This window comes from Myzus persicae, unplaced genomic scaffold (assembly GCF_001856785.1).
Source record: "Myzus persicae strain clone G006 unplaced genomic scaffold, MPER_G0061.0, whole genome shotgun sequence".
Lineage (NCBI taxonomy): Eukaryota > Metazoa > Arthropoda > Insecta > Hemiptera > Aphididae > Myzus > Myzus persicae.
The window spans coordinates 16,852-36,698 of NW_019100621.1; the positions used below are offsets into that span (position 1 = coordinate 16,852).

At 32.3% G+C, this 19,847-nt stretch overlaps 2 protein-coding genes across 2 annotated transcripts; one reads left to right on the forward strand and one right to left on the reverse strand.

The window, feature by feature from the left end:
* Window positions 1–8,234: 8,234 nt before the first annotated feature.
* Window positions 8,235–19,841, reverse strand: LOC111037268. Its single transcript, XM_022319742.1, has 5 exons — window positions 19,676–19,841; window positions 17,513–17,788; window positions 16,240–16,317; window positions 14,566–14,632; window positions 8,235–8,291 (listed from the first exon to the last, which is right to left on the reverse strand). Exons 1-4 carry the CDS (start codon window positions 19,757–19,759, stop codon window positions 14,570–14,572), a joined length of 501 nt encoding a protein of 166 aa, XP_022175434.1. The 5' UTR covers window positions 19,760–19,841; the 3' UTR covers window positions 8,235–8,291; window positions 14,566–14,569.
* LOC111037265 lies at window positions 8,904–11,087 on the forward strand. Its single transcript, XM_022319731.1, has one exon. The coding sequence runs from the start codon at window positions 9,603–9,605 to the stop codon at window positions 11,019–11,021; it is 1,419 nt and encodes a 472-aa protein (XP_022175423.1). The 5' UTR covers window positions 8,904–9,602; the 3' UTR covers window positions 11,022–11,087.
* Window positions 19,842–19,847: the final 6 nt, after the last annotated feature.

Below are 19,847 nucleotides of genomic sequence, written 5' to 3' on the forward strand. Positions count from 1 at the left end.
TTCATTTCTGATGCAGATAAATATTTTTTGCGATCAAACATGGGAACTACTATAAAAACATATTTGATCAATCAGTTATATTAAATATATATTTAATAATTATATTTAAATCTATATTAAAAAGCTCTAACGAATACACACCTACGCAGTTTCAAATACAATTTAGAAACCAACTCTCTTTTGGGAAAATTAAAATTAATAATTCACCTCGATCGCACACCACAAAATCAACATCGAGGAAGATACAACTCCCTAACCTAACATAACCGCGATACCATTCCCATATTCATTCTAGCTTGAGTAGATGGTTTTTTTTTTAAACTCTATGCGTTTATATTAAATAAAATAAATATGTATGTGGATCATTGTATATTTATTGATATGATCATTATAATCATTACAAAAAAACGAATGATGTTCGATACATTCTGCGAAAACCAAATGAAAGTGGTAATGTAGATCTCAAATCAAAAGAACAAATATAAATGACTAGGAACCAAAGAATTATCGTTAAAGTTAAAAAATTGTATATGCGATTTCACAATAAAAAGGTAGGGATTTTTTGATACACTGAGTAGAGATTTAACATAGATGTTACTTATATTTTAGTTAAATCATTGGTGGTCTACAACTTATTGATTATAATAATCAGATGAAACTTAGAATTATTAATTTGAATATCACTTACTTATTTTGCATTCAAAACTACCTAAAATTTTAATTCCATTTATTTTTTATTATAGTTTTAGTCATCACAAAATTTATACCCAACCACCAAACTATTTGAACGTTTAAGATATTTATCTTTTAAACCAATAAAAACAATTCATAAACTAAAATTATTTAGTTATCAATTTATTTGATATATTATTTTGTCTGCTGAGATAATGTTATTATTCTACAATAATACTTCACCCACTCCTCTTTACCCTATGTTTGGAGACCATAACGGTTATCTAATGCTGGGTATTGCATTGCCATCATAACAAACATATACAATATTTCCCCAAAACATGAATTTCTCCACATAAATCTTAAGTGCGTTCATTATTTATATGCATTTGACTTCAGCCTCTGACCACATTTTGTATTGTCTATAACAGGCGTGCAAAACCCGCGGCCCGCGAGCCGAATCCGGCCCACAAAGGTGTTCCAACCGGCCCGTGACCATTTTATAAAAATTAGAAATTTGTATAGGTGTAAAAAAAAATTATTGTTGTTGACGAAAACAAACCAACAACTATAGCGTGGAAATATTGAGAACTTAAAAACACATACGATTTATGAGTCATAAATTCGATAAGTGAACAAAGATAATATTTTATTCAATAAAATGTACAATAGATATACCAATGACTAGTCTATTATATGTTATCGAAATGAACAAAAAAAAACCCGTGAAGCATGTACGGCCCGCAGTATAAATATAAATTTTGAATGTGGCCAGCAAGTTGAAAAAGGTTGGGCACGCCTGGTCTATAATATATATATTAAATATTATTCCTACTATCATATTTACAGGTATAATATACCCATATACATGTTAACCCCCCCCCCCCCTTCTCACCACCCAAGAAATAATCCTTAATAGTTGAACATGTAAAATAATCAAATATTATTTTCATCAAAAAACTTGATTTTATTCAATAATTTCCATACATGCCTCACTGATAATAAATAATGTATTTTTTTTGTATTTTAAGAGGACGCTACACCCGCATGTACTTAACTGTCTCCGTCTTACAAACGTACAACATATTATCAAAAACTATTTTGCGCGAAATAGAACCACTCAAGCTGTTGTCCAAGCTATGTGACCAAAGTTTCACACTATTAACACGAAAGCTTTTACTGTGCAACATCGCTTTTATTTTTTCGATATAACAAATACAAGAAAAGTTATTAAAGTTTGAAATAATTAATAATAGGCAATAAGAACTTTTCTTGTATTTGTGATATCGAAAAAATAAAAACGATGTTGTCAGTGAAAGTGTTCGTGTTTGTAGTGTGAAACTTTGGTTGCTTTGCTCGGACTACAGCTTGAGTGGTTCTATTTCGAGCAAAACAGTTTTTGATATGTTGTACGTTTGTAAGACGGAGAAAATACATGCGGGTGTAGCGTCCTCTTAAAACCTACAAGAACGGCTGACGAACGTTCAAAGGCACCACTGGCTTAGCTCGTAAACCACGAGCTAAGTGCTCTCTGATTCTACAGGGTGCGCATGAGGCCATACAACTGGGTAATTGTCGCAAGTTACATTCATATTAATGAAATATTAATTGAACACAACTGGCTATTTAAAATATGATCAAATTCCAAAAAAAACATAATTATAATTTTCAAATAGTAATGAGTAATAAATACTAATAATATTTATTATAATATCATAATTTTTTCATACACGGGCTCTTATTATTATTATGGCCTCTTATTTTACTTAACCTAATATATCTACATAGTTTAATGCACGTTTCCAGTAATTTTACTTACCTATATAGTATCTATTCAAAACACTTTCTGTAAAAAACAAAATCTTTACTTTTGAATGTTTTAATATCTTATCTTGATGCATGATATTAGTTTTTATACATATTCACAAGATTTCTTTTAGATTCTGAGCGGAGCAATGAATGTACTGATTATACAATGATTTGTATTTTTTTTATTATGTTTGTCATCGCTTTTTGCAGATGCTGATGTGTATACAGTGGTGGAATAAGTGTAAGGAACTTATAAAGGATATGTTGGTTATAACACAGAATTGGTTTATCACATGCTGTAAACTGGGTGAATAATAGTTGTGTGGATAAATTTCAGAGAGTCTGCTGGTGCGAAGGTGCTTCTACTCACTCAGCCAGTTCACGTCTGAATATTATATGCTACCCTGGTATCTCCCATGTAGACCTACTCTTTACTCTGCTCTACTAACAATTAGATATGCATAGTGCTGACAACATTTACTATCGTTTACGTGAGTACAATACTCCTTGGCCTGTTCTGGGAACTTGTTAAAATGGTTTTCAACCATGTGTTGGCACGATTTAGTTTATCATTTGACGAAAAAAAATCAAGACTATACCACGAGTGGTTCCTGAGATCATTAGCATCAAATATCTGGTTTTTACATATATATAATATATATACTTATATGTATGATATAGTATGAATAATAATATACTGATAATATTAAATACAATTACTCGATGTGAAATTATAGAGTCTAAATTAATTATTAAGGATATAATTGAAAGTATGAAGTATAGTTCACAGAACATGATACAATTGAGTATAATTTAATATTGTATAAAAAGAAACATCGTATTGTGCAATAATAACAACATAGTTGTTTTTCCGCAATTTGTTAAATCACACCATATGCGTAATAAATGTTGTTGAATCATGCCATCTGTGCAATAGATTTTGTGTACATAAGACAGACTTTTAGCGTACTATAGGCATTGAATTATAGTATAACTTATGTTTACGTTGTGAGTTAGAAAATATTACTTATCATAGTGTAGTTATATGTATCTAGACCGATATACAAACATAATCCTGAATTCATCAGGTTATAGGCTCAAAAAAATTATCTGTATAAACACTATAAACTGAATCTCCAAAGGAACTACTCTCTATTCAAGTCGATTTTGTCATTTTTCGAAGTTATATAAACAGTTAAAGCCAAGATCGACGATTCAGTTAAAATAACAAAAGTATCAAATGTGCAAAATTATACTTTGTGAAAATTTCAAACGAAAGTCATATTCTCCACTCACTTTAGTTAAGGTTAATAATTATGAGAGAGTAGAAAAAGCTTAGTTCTAGTAAAACAAAGACTTAAAAAGAAACTAACGAGCAAATTAGAACTAGATTTTAAAGCTCGATAAACCACTTGAATAAAGCTGATGGTAACTGTCAAAAACGTACTGTTTTTCCAGTGGACAATGATCAATTACAAAATTTAATATTTGTGAAAATGCTTTGAAATGTGGAAAACATTTCTCAGTATTTACGAACAAAAGTCAGAAACAAGGTTAGATTTACTTCAACAAATTCGATGCGTAAAATGAACAACAACGTTAGTCTATATTATAAATCTAACGTAAATCAGTATTTAAGCGTGTATTGAGATTCTGGTAATAAATCGGGCCTAGAGACGAGACGTTCAACTTCAGATGAACTGTTCATGTTAGGAATAGAGTTATTAGAGGCAATTAGATAATCAGGTAGCTTCACACGTTCATACGTTCATGTTCATATTTAGTTATCGATACATGAACGCCACTCTTTTTATTCAAATTGAATGTGAACGAAACCGATATTTATTATATATTATTACAAAATAACCATACCGTAGATAGGTATATGCAGTTTTCAACGAATGTCTAGGATTGTTTAAATTTTCTTACCATTATACAATTTCAAAAATATTTTAAGTCTGTTTGTGCCATTTTTAAGCATAAGACCAATTTCATTACTTTTTTTTACAGTTGAAATTGAACTACTTTTAAAATTTCTCAAAAAAACTTAAAATTTGAATAGAAAGTTCCTCATCAGTAGTTGTGGTTAATTAAAATTAAAAACCACAATATTATAAGTGGGAGAAGTTAGAATTTCGAAAGTAAATTTGACTAACAAATTCGGTTAAAATCATGGCGGGTAATGTAAAAGTATTATACATTGTTGATATTTTTAACTTTGAATTTACAGCTCAAAAAATATAAATTATAGTTAGCTTAATAAAGATATATATGTAAGGTAAACAATTATTGAATGTACAAAATAAATTAGTAATGGTTTTCAAACACAGCAAGAAAAAAATTGTTTGAGTCAGAAAATTGATAGATCTACAGTCTCTCAATCTAGGGCCCCCCTTTACAAATTGCAGTTCAGGACAACCATGTAGGCACTACATAATACTACCTACTTATATCTACACAAAATATTATTTAGATATACAAACATAATCCAAAACTTAACAGATACACTGTACAGTCAACTTGTAGCATATATATTAACGATCATTTTACCATCAATTAGTGTTTTGCATATATCTTCGTCATGTAATCCACCTAAACAGATTGTTTATTACAATAATTTATGTCATAAGCTACGTTTAAAAATAAAAATACACGGATGTATTCGGAATATTAATAATGACAATAAATACTTTTGTGGTGTTCGATTTATAAAATCAGATTTTTATTGATCTAATTTTTTTTTTGTTCGTCAATATTTTAACAAATTTCAAAAAAATATTTATTTTAATTTTAATAAATAGTTACACAATTTACTTATTAATTACCTATTTGACATCTTGTCATTTCGCTGTGAACTGTTTGGAAATATAGCCATAGAATTAAAAATTGGATGTACATGGTGCCTCTAAAATTAAAATTTATTTTTCTATTTTATAAAAAGTATAATGCAATATACAATTATTGTTGGTTGAATAATAACTGATTTTAAAGAACGTAGATAGGTACCTAATAAATTGTTGGGAATAAGTGTGACACAAATGCTACCACAAATGTTTCAATGTTAACCATGTTGCAATATTTTGTTTTTGCAGGATCACAGTTGTATTATTTCTGATAAAGGTGTGATATCTAGTTTAATATATGAGTTATTATGTAAATATTTATTTCACTTGCGTCATATACCTACCATGCACTTCATGTTTCAATACGATTTAAGTTGTAATGATAACAGCGCCTAGAAACATTTGCTAAACATCTTATACCTGTTTTAATGTAATACTATTTTATGTCTGTACATCAATATCCTATAAACCCGAAATATAATAATATCTCAACGTCTTGGAAAAATGTTTCTATAGCGTTGCAATGATATTATCGTGTACAAATGACATTGATTTTGAAGTGTTGGAGTCTTAGTATTATATTATGTAATCTTCTCTTAAAATGTAAACACGAATAAAAAAGTTTAAATTAATGAAATGTATAGCTGTATATTTATTATACTGAATCATATTTACACATATTCCTGTTACATTTATTGGTCATTTTCTGTGTTTATAATTGATAACGTCAATTTCATCTAGATAAGATATACATAATTTTATATAAATTCATCTTGATACAGATGAATACAAATACATTTTGCATTTACCTTTATTAGATAAAGAACATCTAACTTTTAAATAAATAATATGAGACTAATTTTTATTATATTAAAATAACAAATTCATTTCTTTACCTAGGTGAACATTTAGTATTAAATATGTATTTATACAGTTATATGAATTAAAAACTGGAATACAACTATAACACAGATTTTGATAATCGAGTTGCGCTATAATACTGTTTTAAATAACACACAGTATATAAACGAAGGCCCTTTTGGCAAAACTTATAAACGTAGTATACTATGCAGCTATTTGAGCCGATATAATATAATATATAGTTAAATTAATCTAAATTGATTAATTTGTGTTGCTGGTTACAATACATAAAAATAATAATAATAGTAAGAGTTTAATTTACACTGACACAGATATACATATATCAATATATCATAGGTACAATCAGATTGACAAACGACAGTGTAATACAGATGGCCAGTCTAGTCCCTATCCTAAAAAATGCTAATAATTGCACACAAAACACTGAAAATAACACACCAAAAGTATTAAATGATAATAAAATGGCGATTTGTTGTAAAGAATTAATATAATATGATTATCTGAAACGGCGACTGGGAGTAGGTAACAGCCACAGCTACTAGCTCCCGGGTGGGTGACTACCCGGGTTCATAGTAGTTAAAAACGTTGCCACACATACACGTGTTTGCTACTTACCATAACAACCGTAACAATCGTAAAAACAACTTATTGTACCAACCTTACCCCTACTTCAGTTCAGAACCCCTACAACAGCTAATGGCCTTTGCCGCCGGGTTTAAGTTCAATAAAAAAAAAAGGTTCGATTTGTTCTATCAATTCAAATATAACAAAACGGCGATTAGCACACGTTATAGGTATATAATAATAATAATGATGGTGAGGGAGAGGGGGGATGTAGAAGTCGGTGATAAAGCCTATACATTTATTATAAAAATATGATGATAACCAATACTTTTGTCGTTCCGGGCACAAGGTTAAGTTAGGGAAATAAACATGATGTATCTTGATAAATTTATTTAGCTAAGTAAATGTGTCATCTAAGATAATCTATAGATAAATGTTACAATAGTTATCTAGATACGAAACTAGATGAGTATTGTTTCATCAAGATAAGTCTCAACACTGGTTAGGATTAATCGAATATGATTTTAGTCTTATAAAAAACTGAAATATAACCTCGGTTCGATTTCTTATAAATATATTGGATCTATTTATAAATAACATCATACAATTATTGTTATATTCAAGATTTTAAAATTGAATCCAAAGTCCCTTATAAGTTTGTCTAACTTTATCATAGACAAAAAATGAGTCAAATTAAATGTTTTAGAACATTTGATATTTATTAAATTTTTCATTCAACGATTTCCTTATTTTGTTGTAATTCGAAAACGAATAAATGTCAATCCTTTAAATTTACAGTTTTACACCATATTGTAATAATTTCAACTCATGTACTTGAAAATATACTTTAAATATTTTGACTCGTATTGAGCTGTTTAGGAATATTTTCAATTTAAAATTAACTGATTAAATATACTAATTATTTTAGTATATTTTTATAAATGTCAATACAATTGTATTTGTTGGTTCAAAAATCATGAAAATTTAAAACAAGGATCCAAATATATTGATACAATATCAATCGAAGCTTGAAGTTCAAATTTTGAAGTCATTTAAAAATTAAATTGAAAGTGACAATGTTGAAAATTTTTTTATCGACATTAGAAAAAAACTAGTAATAATTGAAAATTCAATATGCCTATGAAATGAAAAATAAAAAATTATGAATAGGTAATCCTAAAGATCGTCAGTCCAAGATAAGATTAGTTAGTAAACTTCTTATGTATATAAGTTATATGTAGTTCTATAAATGTCCCAAATACTCGTATATATATTAAATTGACGTTTATTAAATGAATCAAACAAAATGTACTACAATGTCATTAAAAATAATAATATTAGGTTAACATTATGATATTTAACTGAAAATAAAATTGTATTTAATATGTGTGAATTTTAAAAATGATGACAATATTAAAGTGATTAAACATATGTCATATGTAGTTATAGTACATTATTAATATGAATTTTTTTGAATACGTATTTTCTTCATCCACTTTGAGGACTGATATTTGTCAAAACCTAATAAAATGCAAAATACACATTAAAAGCTTAAATAGTTTAAATATTACAGTACGTTAATTGTTATGTATGTAATGTATAACTTTTTCTGAGAAGTAATAATTTTTAAAAAAATAGTAAAGATACTATTTTATTTAAACGTATAATGGAAGGTCAATATTATATGAGGAATACTAGAAAAGTATAAGTACCAAATAGGATCAGTTCAGCGGTGGCTGTCGTAACAGTGGCATGCGTGTTAGCATCGCCCTGATATTAAGGCGCTTTCAGCTGTTAATTGTTAATAGTTTTTTATGATATTTGTACTGAAATCGGATCTGTGTCGGTTTTGAGTAGGTAGTATAAAAACCTCTCCCATAAGGGTAATTTTAATTTAGGATTGCACGACTACGAATTAAGGTAGGAGCAACGTTTGTTGCATTATTATTATTTCTTATCGGCGAACGGTCGGCCAAAGGTCAGTCGACGAGCTGTCGTCGTCGCCGTTATCGCCGAACCCGCATCGCGGAATCAGGCAGCGCACAGCTGAGGCGGAAGAAAAACGAATAGCATATAGAATTACACGGGCTATCTACACACTGTATGATATACAGCTGCTAATAAAGTACTGAGTCGCTGAAGTATGAATAGCGGCAACCACGATGTCAATGATGACGACATGGAATGTGAAACTGGTGTTTCGGTTGTCAGGAAGGTTGGGTCCCAAAACTATAGACCGATGGGTTACAGTTTGTGTACCAGGTGTGACACTGCACCAGTGATGGGTGTTAAACGAAAGGTCGCCACAACATCACCTACCTCCAAGGTGGAGGGCAGTGAGAATCAGATAAAGGCGGAACTGGCGTACATCAAATCCTTACTGAAAACCGCAATGAACGATACGATACTAGGAGGAGATAATTTGGGATCCAACCGCCTCATTAAGATATTGAAAAATGTTTTCTACATCGTTCACAAAAAAGGGGAAATTGAGGTCATCATTTCTTCCCCGGTGCAACTCGTTTGCGCACAATCTACATTTTTTACCTAGATATCGATGACTCGTTTGCGCACAACGAAATCAGTCGTTTACCTGTAACGGACGACTCGTTTGCGCACAACATAAACACTGAGTAACATATATTTTATATTTTTAAATTTGGACTTACCTAAAGTAATTGAATTATCGGTAAAAATTATCAGTACAAATTACCAGCATATCAATAATCAATATATATCGATTTAAAATAATCGTCGTGTATTAGGAAAGCATAATACTTTTAAACAGTCGTTCGCCAGAAAGCTGTACTATAACAACTGACTATATTGACTATGGATATCGAAATTTGTGATGTTTTTGAAACGCGTCGAGGAAAAAAATGTTTAAACATAGAAAATTATAAATTTAGAGAATTCCGAACTTTAAAATCTGGTGATAAAAATTTTAGGTGTACAAATAAAAATTGTTCCGTAAGTGCTGTAGTTAGGTTAGTTAATGAATCATATAAAATTTTAAAAATTACAAACACGCATACCCATGACGAGTACGACGACCGAACAATTCATCGAGAAGTAGTAAGAAGCAATTTGAAACGTAGAGCCGAAGAGGATTTACATATTAAACCAAATAAACTAATACGCCGGGAATTGAAAAACAACGAAAAATCTGAACATCTTCAATATAGCGATATGAAATTAATTCGAAGATCCATGTATGAAAAACGAAAAAAATCCTTTCCAAACATACCGAGATCTTTAGAAGATGCTAAAAAACAATTAGTTGATGATCAGCATAATATTACTTACAAAGGTAATAAATTTTGTTTCGTTAGTGATGATGAAAATATATTTATATTTACATGTAAACAAAATTTGGAATTGCTACAAAGTGCAGAACACGTTTTTGGGGATGGGACATTTTCATTCGCTCCGAAATATTTTGTTCAACTTTATACTATTCACGTATTTACAAACAATTTTTATGTTCCTGTGGCATTTTGTTTTTTAAGTAACAAACATACTGATACTTACATCAGTATGTGGAAAACATTACAAAATATATGTATTCAAATTACTGGTAATATAATAAATTTAAGCAATTTTCATGTCGACTTTGAAAAATCTGCGCATAATGCAGTATTGCAAATTTTCCCTAAATGCAAAATCATGTGTTGTAACTTTCATTTAGGGCAAAATTGGTTTAGGCATATTCAACAACATAAATTATTATCGAGCGAGTACTTAAACAACGACTCAGAAGTTGGAAAATGGATGAAATGTTTTTTTGGATTAAGTTATTTACCCCCTGACGAAGTTTCCGATGGATTTTGTGATCTTATGTCAATAGCACCAAGTACTACGTCTAATATTTCTATATTTTCCGATTATATTTTAGAAAATTACATAACATCGGACAGCAAATTCCCTCCAACATTATGGGCTTGTGAACCTACTAATAATCCTAAGACTACTAATGGTGCCGAGAGTTATCACAAACAATATAATAGTCAGTTTTACACTGCTCATCCGCACATACATCAAGTAATCGACGTCATTATTGGAATTCAAAGTGACACTGATTTAAAAATTAATTCGATAAACAATAAAATCATAAATTTCAAAAGAAAAGAGACAATTAATAAGGAGATACAATTGGAAAACATTTGGAATGAATATAAAAATAATAATATTAATCGTTTAACTTATATGAAGAAAATCGGACTTAAATGTCACCATTCTAAATTAGTATAATTTTATAACTAATAGACTACTATTATTACTTATTAAACCTACAATGCATGTTTTTTAATATATTTTAATTTTTGTAATATTAAAATCATATTTATAATAGATATATCTGAAGGTACTTACATATGTTTTTATATTTATATTTTATTTTTATTGTGTAAATTAATAACGTAAAGTAACTTTTATTTTTGTACTTTTTTATTTAATTCAATATATAAATTTTAAATTAATAATTGACAATATTATTTACGCGTATAATCGAACAAACGAGTTGTACCTTTATTATTTAAACCTAAAATATGTGTGCGCAAACGAGTTGTGATTTTGTGCGCAAACGTGTTGTAAAAAAGGTAAATGTGCGCAAACGAGTCGCACCCTTTCTTCCCCCAGTTAAGAAATTGAGAAACGACTCGGCGACCGCCCCAGTAATCAGGGAAATTGACAGGCCGGAGACGGTTGACGTTGGGACGGACACCATACTGACTCCTAACTGGTGGGAGAGCGAACAGGAGCGCCGGAAGAAGGAGTGAGCAAGACGTCGCTCACACAAGGCAGATGCTTGTGGGCCATCAAAGATGACCAAGGAGAATTATCGAACAGTTCAAAATTAATCGAATGGAGTTCATCCACATGGTCAAGGCGATTCTGTCGACCAAAGAAAAGGATAAACACGAAGATGAGACCTTGCGAATGGCACAAGGGAGCGTGTACGCTGCATGACTGTCCCGATGGAAATTGTCCGATGGACTCGAGGTATGGAAAAGTCGCTTCAACGTTAGGAAAGTAGATTGGGACAGGTTCAGGTGCGTTCTGGCCCAGAAGGTCATCGATGACCTGAGACCATAGTGGGTGGTTGCGGACAGGAAGCGGAGTCTCTGACACGCGGCCTCGGGCAAGCGATGGAGGTATCCATGCCCCGCTCCCGTAAGTCTGTCTGGATAAAACCCCCTGGTAATGCGCAAGGAGTCCAAGAAGCGCCTCAATAACTTCAGGCGTACCAGTGACTGTAAAATCTCGGACAGGGATAACTCAGAGTGCTCAGGAACGAATACCTGAAAAAGATTAGGAAGACCAAGATAGATTCGTGGAGGAAGTTTGCTACCTCCATCAACTCTGACATCTGGGGCCCGGTCTACCGTTGGGCTAGGAATGGATCTTCTAAGAGTATTATTCCCAACGCCGTGCTCTTCGAGGTGAGACGGATAGTTAGGTTAACCTAGGAGACGGCTGAGTGTCTGTTGGCATCCCCCGGAATAGGACTGCTCCCGTCTTTGAGAGAGAGTGTGTAGAAAGAGTGAGACAAGAGGTCTAGGAGGCCGAGGTTAGAGGGCTGTCTAGAGGATTGCCCCTATCGAGCTCCGGGACTGGATGGGATCACCGCTAGGGTGCTCAGGAAGACCTGGGTCGCTATAGGTAAGCCGCTAACCAACGTCTTGCGAGAGTGCCTCAGGAAGTATGAATTTCCGGACTGTTGGAAAACAGCAGAGGTGGTGATCATCAGGAAGGGTGAGGACAGGGACCCGAGTCTTCCTAAGTCATACAGACCAGTTAGTCTGCTGTCGGGTCATATAGAATAGTTAGTCTGCTTTCGGCACCGTCAAAAGTGTTGGAGCGGCTGGTAGTGAACAGGCTTGAGGAGTAAATGGGGGGTGCTCTTTCCTCAGAGCAACATGGTTTCAGGGTCGGCAAGTCCACGATCAGCGCGATCAAGTCGTGCTTGGATTGATTAGACAACAGCGAGGGTATGGTTGTAGTCATCTTTTTGGACATCTCGGGAGCTTTGGACAACCTGAGATGGGATGTTCTGATTAGGGACGTGATGGATTTGGGGGAATCTGACGTAACCAGATTTATCATTCAGAGTTATCTCACGAGCAGAAGGGCGGTGCTCCACAGATCTCACCAGAGGCTGCTCACAGGGCTCACAGCTAGGGATAAGTCTTTGGAACCTTTCGATGGATAGGGCGTTGGTCACCAACAACGAAGATAGGGTTTAACTGGTCGCGTGTGTGGATGACCTGGTGGTTCTTATCACGGTCTCCTATCTTGTTGAAATTATTGAGAAATCAGGACATCGTGGTTGTGAGTTCAGTTGGGTATCTGGGTGTTGAGCTGGGCAGTATTAGAAATTTCTGGGCACACGTGAGTAGCGTTGCAGGAAAGTCTGACAATCTTTAACGTAGGCTCAAAGTGGCCTCGTCTGCCAACTGGGGCCTCCAGCAGTCCACCTCCACCGTAATATACAGAGCAGTCTTCCTGCCACGTATCACTTACGCCGCGGAGATCTGGTCGAAAGGGGTGCTTACAGCGAAGGTGATAAAACTTCTTGGCAGCAAGCAAAGGAAGGTCCTCCTCTCTCTCACAGGGGCATACGGAACGACCTCGATGGATGCATTGAGGGTCGTTTATGGGCAGCTGCCTCTTGTTTTGGAAATCCATTGGTACGTGGTTAGAAATAAGAGGAAAGCTAGTCTGATCTCGGAGGAGGAGATGAGGTACCAGTGAGATATGATCTTGGACATCTGGCAGGATAGGTAGGATGTCAGCGAGAAGGGTCGGTGGACACACTCAATAATTCCCGACATCAGGAGGAGACTGGAACTTCCTCTCCAGGTGGATCACTACGTGAGCCAGTTCCTCCCGGGGTACGGTGATTTCAACGCCAAGTTGGAGTCCTTTGCTCTACGGGGAACGGGTTCGTGTAGATGCGAAACCGAGGACTGATAATCAAGCATCAGCTAACAAAATAAGAGTTAAAACTAGTTACTTAGATTAGTGATTATAAACACATAAAGGTGTGCTCAATTCCAAACTAATCACGTATTATAAATATATAATTAATAAGTAGGTGGCACATAAATATATTGTTGACTCTTACGAAAATATTAAAACATAAAAAATTAAATAAAAATTTTTTTCATTTCCTAACCTAACCTACTTTCTAAACACAACGTAATTTTTAGAATATTTAGACTCATTTTAAGCTGCTTTTTAACTTTTTTTAAGTTATAAAACATGAACCTATTAATACCATTATACAGTAGGTTGACATCGGCTTGTAAATTATATTTAAATAATAATTTATTATATTATAATTATAATTACAAAATATATACAATGTTTTCAACAAAATAGTTAAGCCTATCATATACGGTACTCATTAATCATCGTACTAAATATCAACATACCTACCCAATATTAATAAATTGTGAATGACCCTTGGTAATGTAAACTGACTTACCATCACTACTCAGCAGGGTTTTAATTTTTTATAATATGATGTATGTAAAAATGTAACCTAATGTAGTAATGTCCTAATCATACCTATAACCTATTTATTAATTAGGTACACATTCCCACTGTTAAAGTATAAAATTGTACATTATTAAATTAACAAAATGCGAATACGTATTTTTATTTATCTTTTCAATGGCATTTCTATTACTCATTATAACTGTTATATTATGTTTAATATTCACATATAGAAAGAAAATAGGAAATTTAAATTATAATTAATTATGAAATTGAATTACTGTGTTTGATTTACCTAGTTACTTGGAGGGGAGCTTCAAAAACGTATTGTATATGTCTTGAGAGTTCTTGAAATTACACCCCTAAAAAAAAGACACATCCTTAAAATTTGTGTATCATAATACATAACTACACAATTATTATATTTAATGTAAGAAGTATTAAAATGTTTTATGTAGTATTTAACTCCCCCGCTTAAGGTGTTAAAAGTACATTTTTAAGTTGTTGAAAATCTTAAAATACTAAAACTTTATTTCTATGTATATGCTCTAATATTATATAGACGTCCAATAAAGTGTACTTAAATTATTATAATTATTCTTATTTTGTATTATTAATTATACATAATTGTTCGCGCCGAGCAATATTATCGCGTCTTATCGCGCGACAGTAATAGTCGCGGTGGCGACATCTTACTCCTCTTCTATCCACCACTCTGTCCTGTAACGTGTTTTATATGATTGTAATTATTATTTAATGTATGCTCTTTGTTTTGTCGTTTGTGTTATAATCATTGTTCGTTCGTTGGTCTCGAGATTATCAATGTTATTGTTTTGATTTTTATGATATCTGTTAAGCGGCCAACGCCCTATTATTATTACTATTATTATTATCTTTTTCGTATTATTATTGGCGTCGAACTGTCTGCCGTTTTTGTTGTTGTCGTTTTTGTTTTTTGTCGACGTTGTTGCTCACTAATAAAGCGACAACAAATTTGTACGTAAGTTTTATTCTCCCGCTATTGCAGCGCCTTCATGCTGTAATTCAATTATATTTCGTTTTGATGTTTTTATTGTAAGTCACATTAAGCGCATATGTGTAATAAATTGCTTCTTGATCAACACACACAATACTTGTTTTTCGTACCTTCATTGGGAAGGCCCAGAACCACCCGATTCATTTTCTATTGGCCAGTATCTACCGAACGTTGGGTGTCGCACTATAATTGCTGTCGGGTCTCTTCTGAATCAGCGAGCGAGTCTTCCGTTGCGTAAGTCCACCAGCAACTGAACTTTGTGTGAGAGGCCGCCCAGGTCGTCGAGATTCTTCACCAGCGAACGAGTCGTCCGTTGCATAAGTCCGCCAGCAACTGAGCGTTGTGTGAGAGGCCGCCCAGGTCGTTGAGAGCACTCCACGTCTGCGGCTGATCACCGTCATAACCGGACTTCCGTAGCCTAAGTTAATTTTAAGTTATTGTCCCAGTTGTATGTGAGCTCTGTGGTCATTGCACCAGATCGATCCAGCCACAGAGAGCCCCTCCCCATAATTAAATTGTACCACCCTTACTCCCGTGTTCGGTACTCCCTATCCTCATCGTCGTCGTAGTTCTGCGCGTCAGGTTGCCTACCCAAGCTAATCACGGGGTAGTAAGTTAGGTGGCCTAAATACATTAAATCAAGGAGCAAAAATCTGTTCTGTCTTATTGGTCTCGACAATCGGTAGAGTGGTCCTTCGGATAACCCAGACATTTGGGCACGTACAATAATAATATACGTTATATGTGTAACTTAGACAGTTTACTCTCAATGATATATGTCACTTTTGAAAATAATATGCAATAGCTCTAGCTTTTATGTTAGAAGTCATAAGTTTCACCAACAAATTAAAAGTTTTTGTGAATTTATAATTATATTATTATAAGGATGTACATTATTAAATCATCATAATGTGAATTCATATTTTAATTTACCTTTTCAATTGCATTGCTATTACGCATCATCAAAAACATACTAAATAGTTCATGAGCTTCCAAATTTCTCGCTCGATCCTAAAATTAATGAATAAAATAGTGAATAAAAACAATTAAATTAGAAAAGAAGATTGGAGGGTCAAGTAAGACAGAAATATATAGATTTTAGGTATAATGATATATTTTTATGCCTTGTTTTTTTATGACGCAAAACGCTAAATTATCAGATCCATTATAAATATATAAATTCTACCAATAGAAAATGTTGTTGTATCAAATTCTATTATTTTATATACTATAAGATATTTCTATAGTATAATTAAATATAAAACACAGGATAATTAACTATGACAGGCCATGCATGATGTGAGATGATGCAATGTATAAATATACATTATACATGTTCATTAGGTATACACACACAGCACATGCGACACATAAATAATACTTATATTTACACGCCCTCTCTATTTTAATATACCAATTTTAAGTTCAAAACAATTGTATTTTTTTTTATCTTCTAGACAAAGACCACCCTAAAAGATTGGAATGAATGGGAACATCAACGAGTTGATACGAAGACATAAGACTGTGGCCATTTTTAGTATTTACATATCTTATAATTTTTATTGTCAATTAAATATTTGGCTTGTATTTCATGTACGGCAGTTCTGTCACAAAAAAAAAAAAACAATCGCACGCAACTCTGCACTGTCACAAAAAATGCGAGCTCGTATTTCGTAAATACTGGTCTATCTACTCAGTGATTCAATTTGCCACAGGAAAACACTACTAAGTGTTTATATCTATAATTAGGATATCGAATGGACTACAAGGCCTAATTTACAATACTACAATAATAATACCTTACATGACACAATTGACAACATTACCATAAAAGTATCAGCATAATTATAGTCGGTGACTAATATTCTATTGAGATAACAATGTTGTCAGCAGCAGTACTATATAGTACTTAAATTGTTATATATACTTCATATAATGTTATCAAAATAATAATAAAATTATGAATTTAACAAATTTGTATTCAAATGAAACGGTTTGAAATACATTTTTTCATAAAAAATATTAAGAACCTAATACTTGACTACTTATTCTATAGTTTCGTTTATCAGTGATTTAGTAATAGGTATGTTATTAAAATATGTGAATGAATTCCGATTATTATTTTTTTTTATTTATTTATTTATTAGCCATTAAGATTTCTAAAACAAATTGAATATTAAATATATGAATATCAAAATGGGTTTACCTCTGCAGTAACGACTACATTGTCAATAGCACTTTTTATAAATGAGTACATTTGATTATAATATACACGATTTGGCGTATTCATAACAATATATAACCGATAAAGTAGAATGTTTAATTCTATCTTATTAATGTATGGACAATCTGAATTTCTCAGAGAATGTAGTTCATTAAAAACAATTGATTGTTCTGATGTTGTTGCACTCGTATATAAATTACTAAAATGCCAACCACCAGGCCATACAAGAACTTCAAAACTGTTATTGGCTAATATAATCTGGAAATAAAAATGTATTGATTAATTATGTATGCTTGATTATAATAAATGCACATAAATACATTTTATCTTAGAATTCTCCGAGATTCTAAGTGTTTATAAATACATTGAAGTATTATAGTTTAATATGAGTAGTTATAACAACTCATTTTACTACATACATTTATTTAATTATTTAAGACCTCTAATAACTATGTTGTTATAGCTTTAAAAACAGTAACGAAGTTGAGTTAACATGTGACTCTTACTAATTTAAAAAAAGAAGAAAATTAAATCTTTTAACATAAAACTTAACTTACATTTGTCTACATTACTTAACTTAACGATTTAAAAAAAAATAGAAAACTTGCATAGTCTTGTAAAATTAATCCACCTCCATAAATTGTTTGTTAATAACGTTTTACATTCAAAATAACTGCTGAAGTCATTATAGTTATTGTGAAGAAACTAAATGTATAGCTATATGTACATGATTTAGAATTTAACATTGCCGGTTTTGTGGCATTTTTAATAAATTTACGATAATATGAATGTTAATAACGTTATTTATGTTATAAGAACAAAATGCTTTCTATGACGAGCTGGATAGAGTATATTATGATGGTCTATTTTCGTGGAAGTATTGACAGCGAATGGAGTAAAAGTTGGAATTGACGAGCAACTGAAACTGGCCGTCTAAGCAGATGATCCAGTAATAATGGCAGAAAATGAAGCTAGTCTAAAGGATACTATACGAAATTTAATGGAAAATCGAAAGAGAATCAGGTTAACAATAAACGAGGATAAGACAAATTACATGGTCGTAACTGGAAATAACCATAGTGCGGGGCACTTGGATATTGGGGACAATAAATTCCAAACAGTAGATAATTTCAAATACCTAGGAGTGGACATAAAAACTAACTCTTTACCAAGTGCTAGTGAGACCCGCAGCTTTGTATGCATGTGAGGCTTGGACCACAACAAAATCGGATGAACTTCAACTGGCCACCTTCAAATAGAAGATATTAAGGAGAATCTATGGAAAAAAATTAACAATGAAGGAGAATACAAAATGAGGATAAATCAGGAAAAACATAACCTATACGGATAAGCGGATATAAACGGAATATTAAAAAGTAGTAGACTGAGCTGGGCTGGTCCTTGTGGTGATCGTAGTGGCAAATTGGACAGGTCACAAAATGGAAGCCATACACAAAAAGTCCTAGAGAACGTCCTAGAAGAAGATGGAAGGAAAGAGTAGTCAAGGATCTGAAAAAACTTGGAATAGAGAATGGGGAAGAACTGACAAGAGACGGAGACCCGTGGAGGCGAGCGGTTGCTGCAGAAATGGGTCTTAATGGCCTGTAAATGACTTGGAGAAGAAGATTTTTATACTAACATACAGGTATTAGATTTAAAAAAAAATAACTATAATTTCCAACTCTAAGACAGATAAAATATTATTTTTGAGTTTCCTTGTATCATGTATAAACTTGGCTTCTAAACTATGAAGTCGGCTTTGGTGTTATTATTCATCAATACAATTGTTTCTTAAATTGCATTATTACTGCTGTAACCTACAGTCGCATTATTGACGTGGAAGTCACGGGACCACTGTTGAGTTATTTGAATAAGTATTTAAATATAATACTTAAGATTTTTATTTTTAATGTTTCTATGGAATGTCATGATAATTGATCGAATCAAACTGTTTAAAAAGTAAGTGTTTGCCATAACTTATTATTAACTACCTAGTTACCTACATAATTTAATTGTTGTATCTAATTTATTACGTCATGTTGGATTTGGTAAGATGCAAGGTCAAATTATTATGCAGTATTCCAAATAACATGAAATAGGTATCAACATTTTAATTTGTATCAATAACGTTTTGAAATTAATTACTTTGGCATCCCGTTTATACTTCAGATACCTTAAGTGATCATCGTCCTTTATTTCTTCAAGGTCTAGCAATGATTTGAAACACATGCCTGCTAGTTCTATATAATGTTTTAATTCTTTTGGATAATGTTCATCACTGTTACAAAGTGCTCCGTTCAATTCAGCTAACCACTTA

Excerpts from the sequence above, each read along its gene's own strand:
- LOC111037265 (XM_022319731.1), top strand. The coding sequence starts at position 9,603 with ATGGATATCGAAATTTGTGATGTTTTTGAAACGCGTCGAGGAAAAAAA.
- LOC111037268 (XM_022319742.1), bottom strand. The coding sequence starts at position 19,759 with ATGTGTTTCAAATCATTGCTAGACCTTGAAGAAATAAAGGACGATGAT. Across the intron at positions 17,789-19,675 it reads AGTATAAACGGGATGCCAAA|ATTATATTAGCCAATAACAG; the intron begins GTAATTAATTTC and ends TTTTATTTCCAG. Across the intron at positions 14,633-16,239 it reads ATAGCAATGCAATTGAAAAG|GGGTGTAATTTCAAGAACTC; the intron begins GTAAATTAAAAT and ends TCTTTTTTTTAG.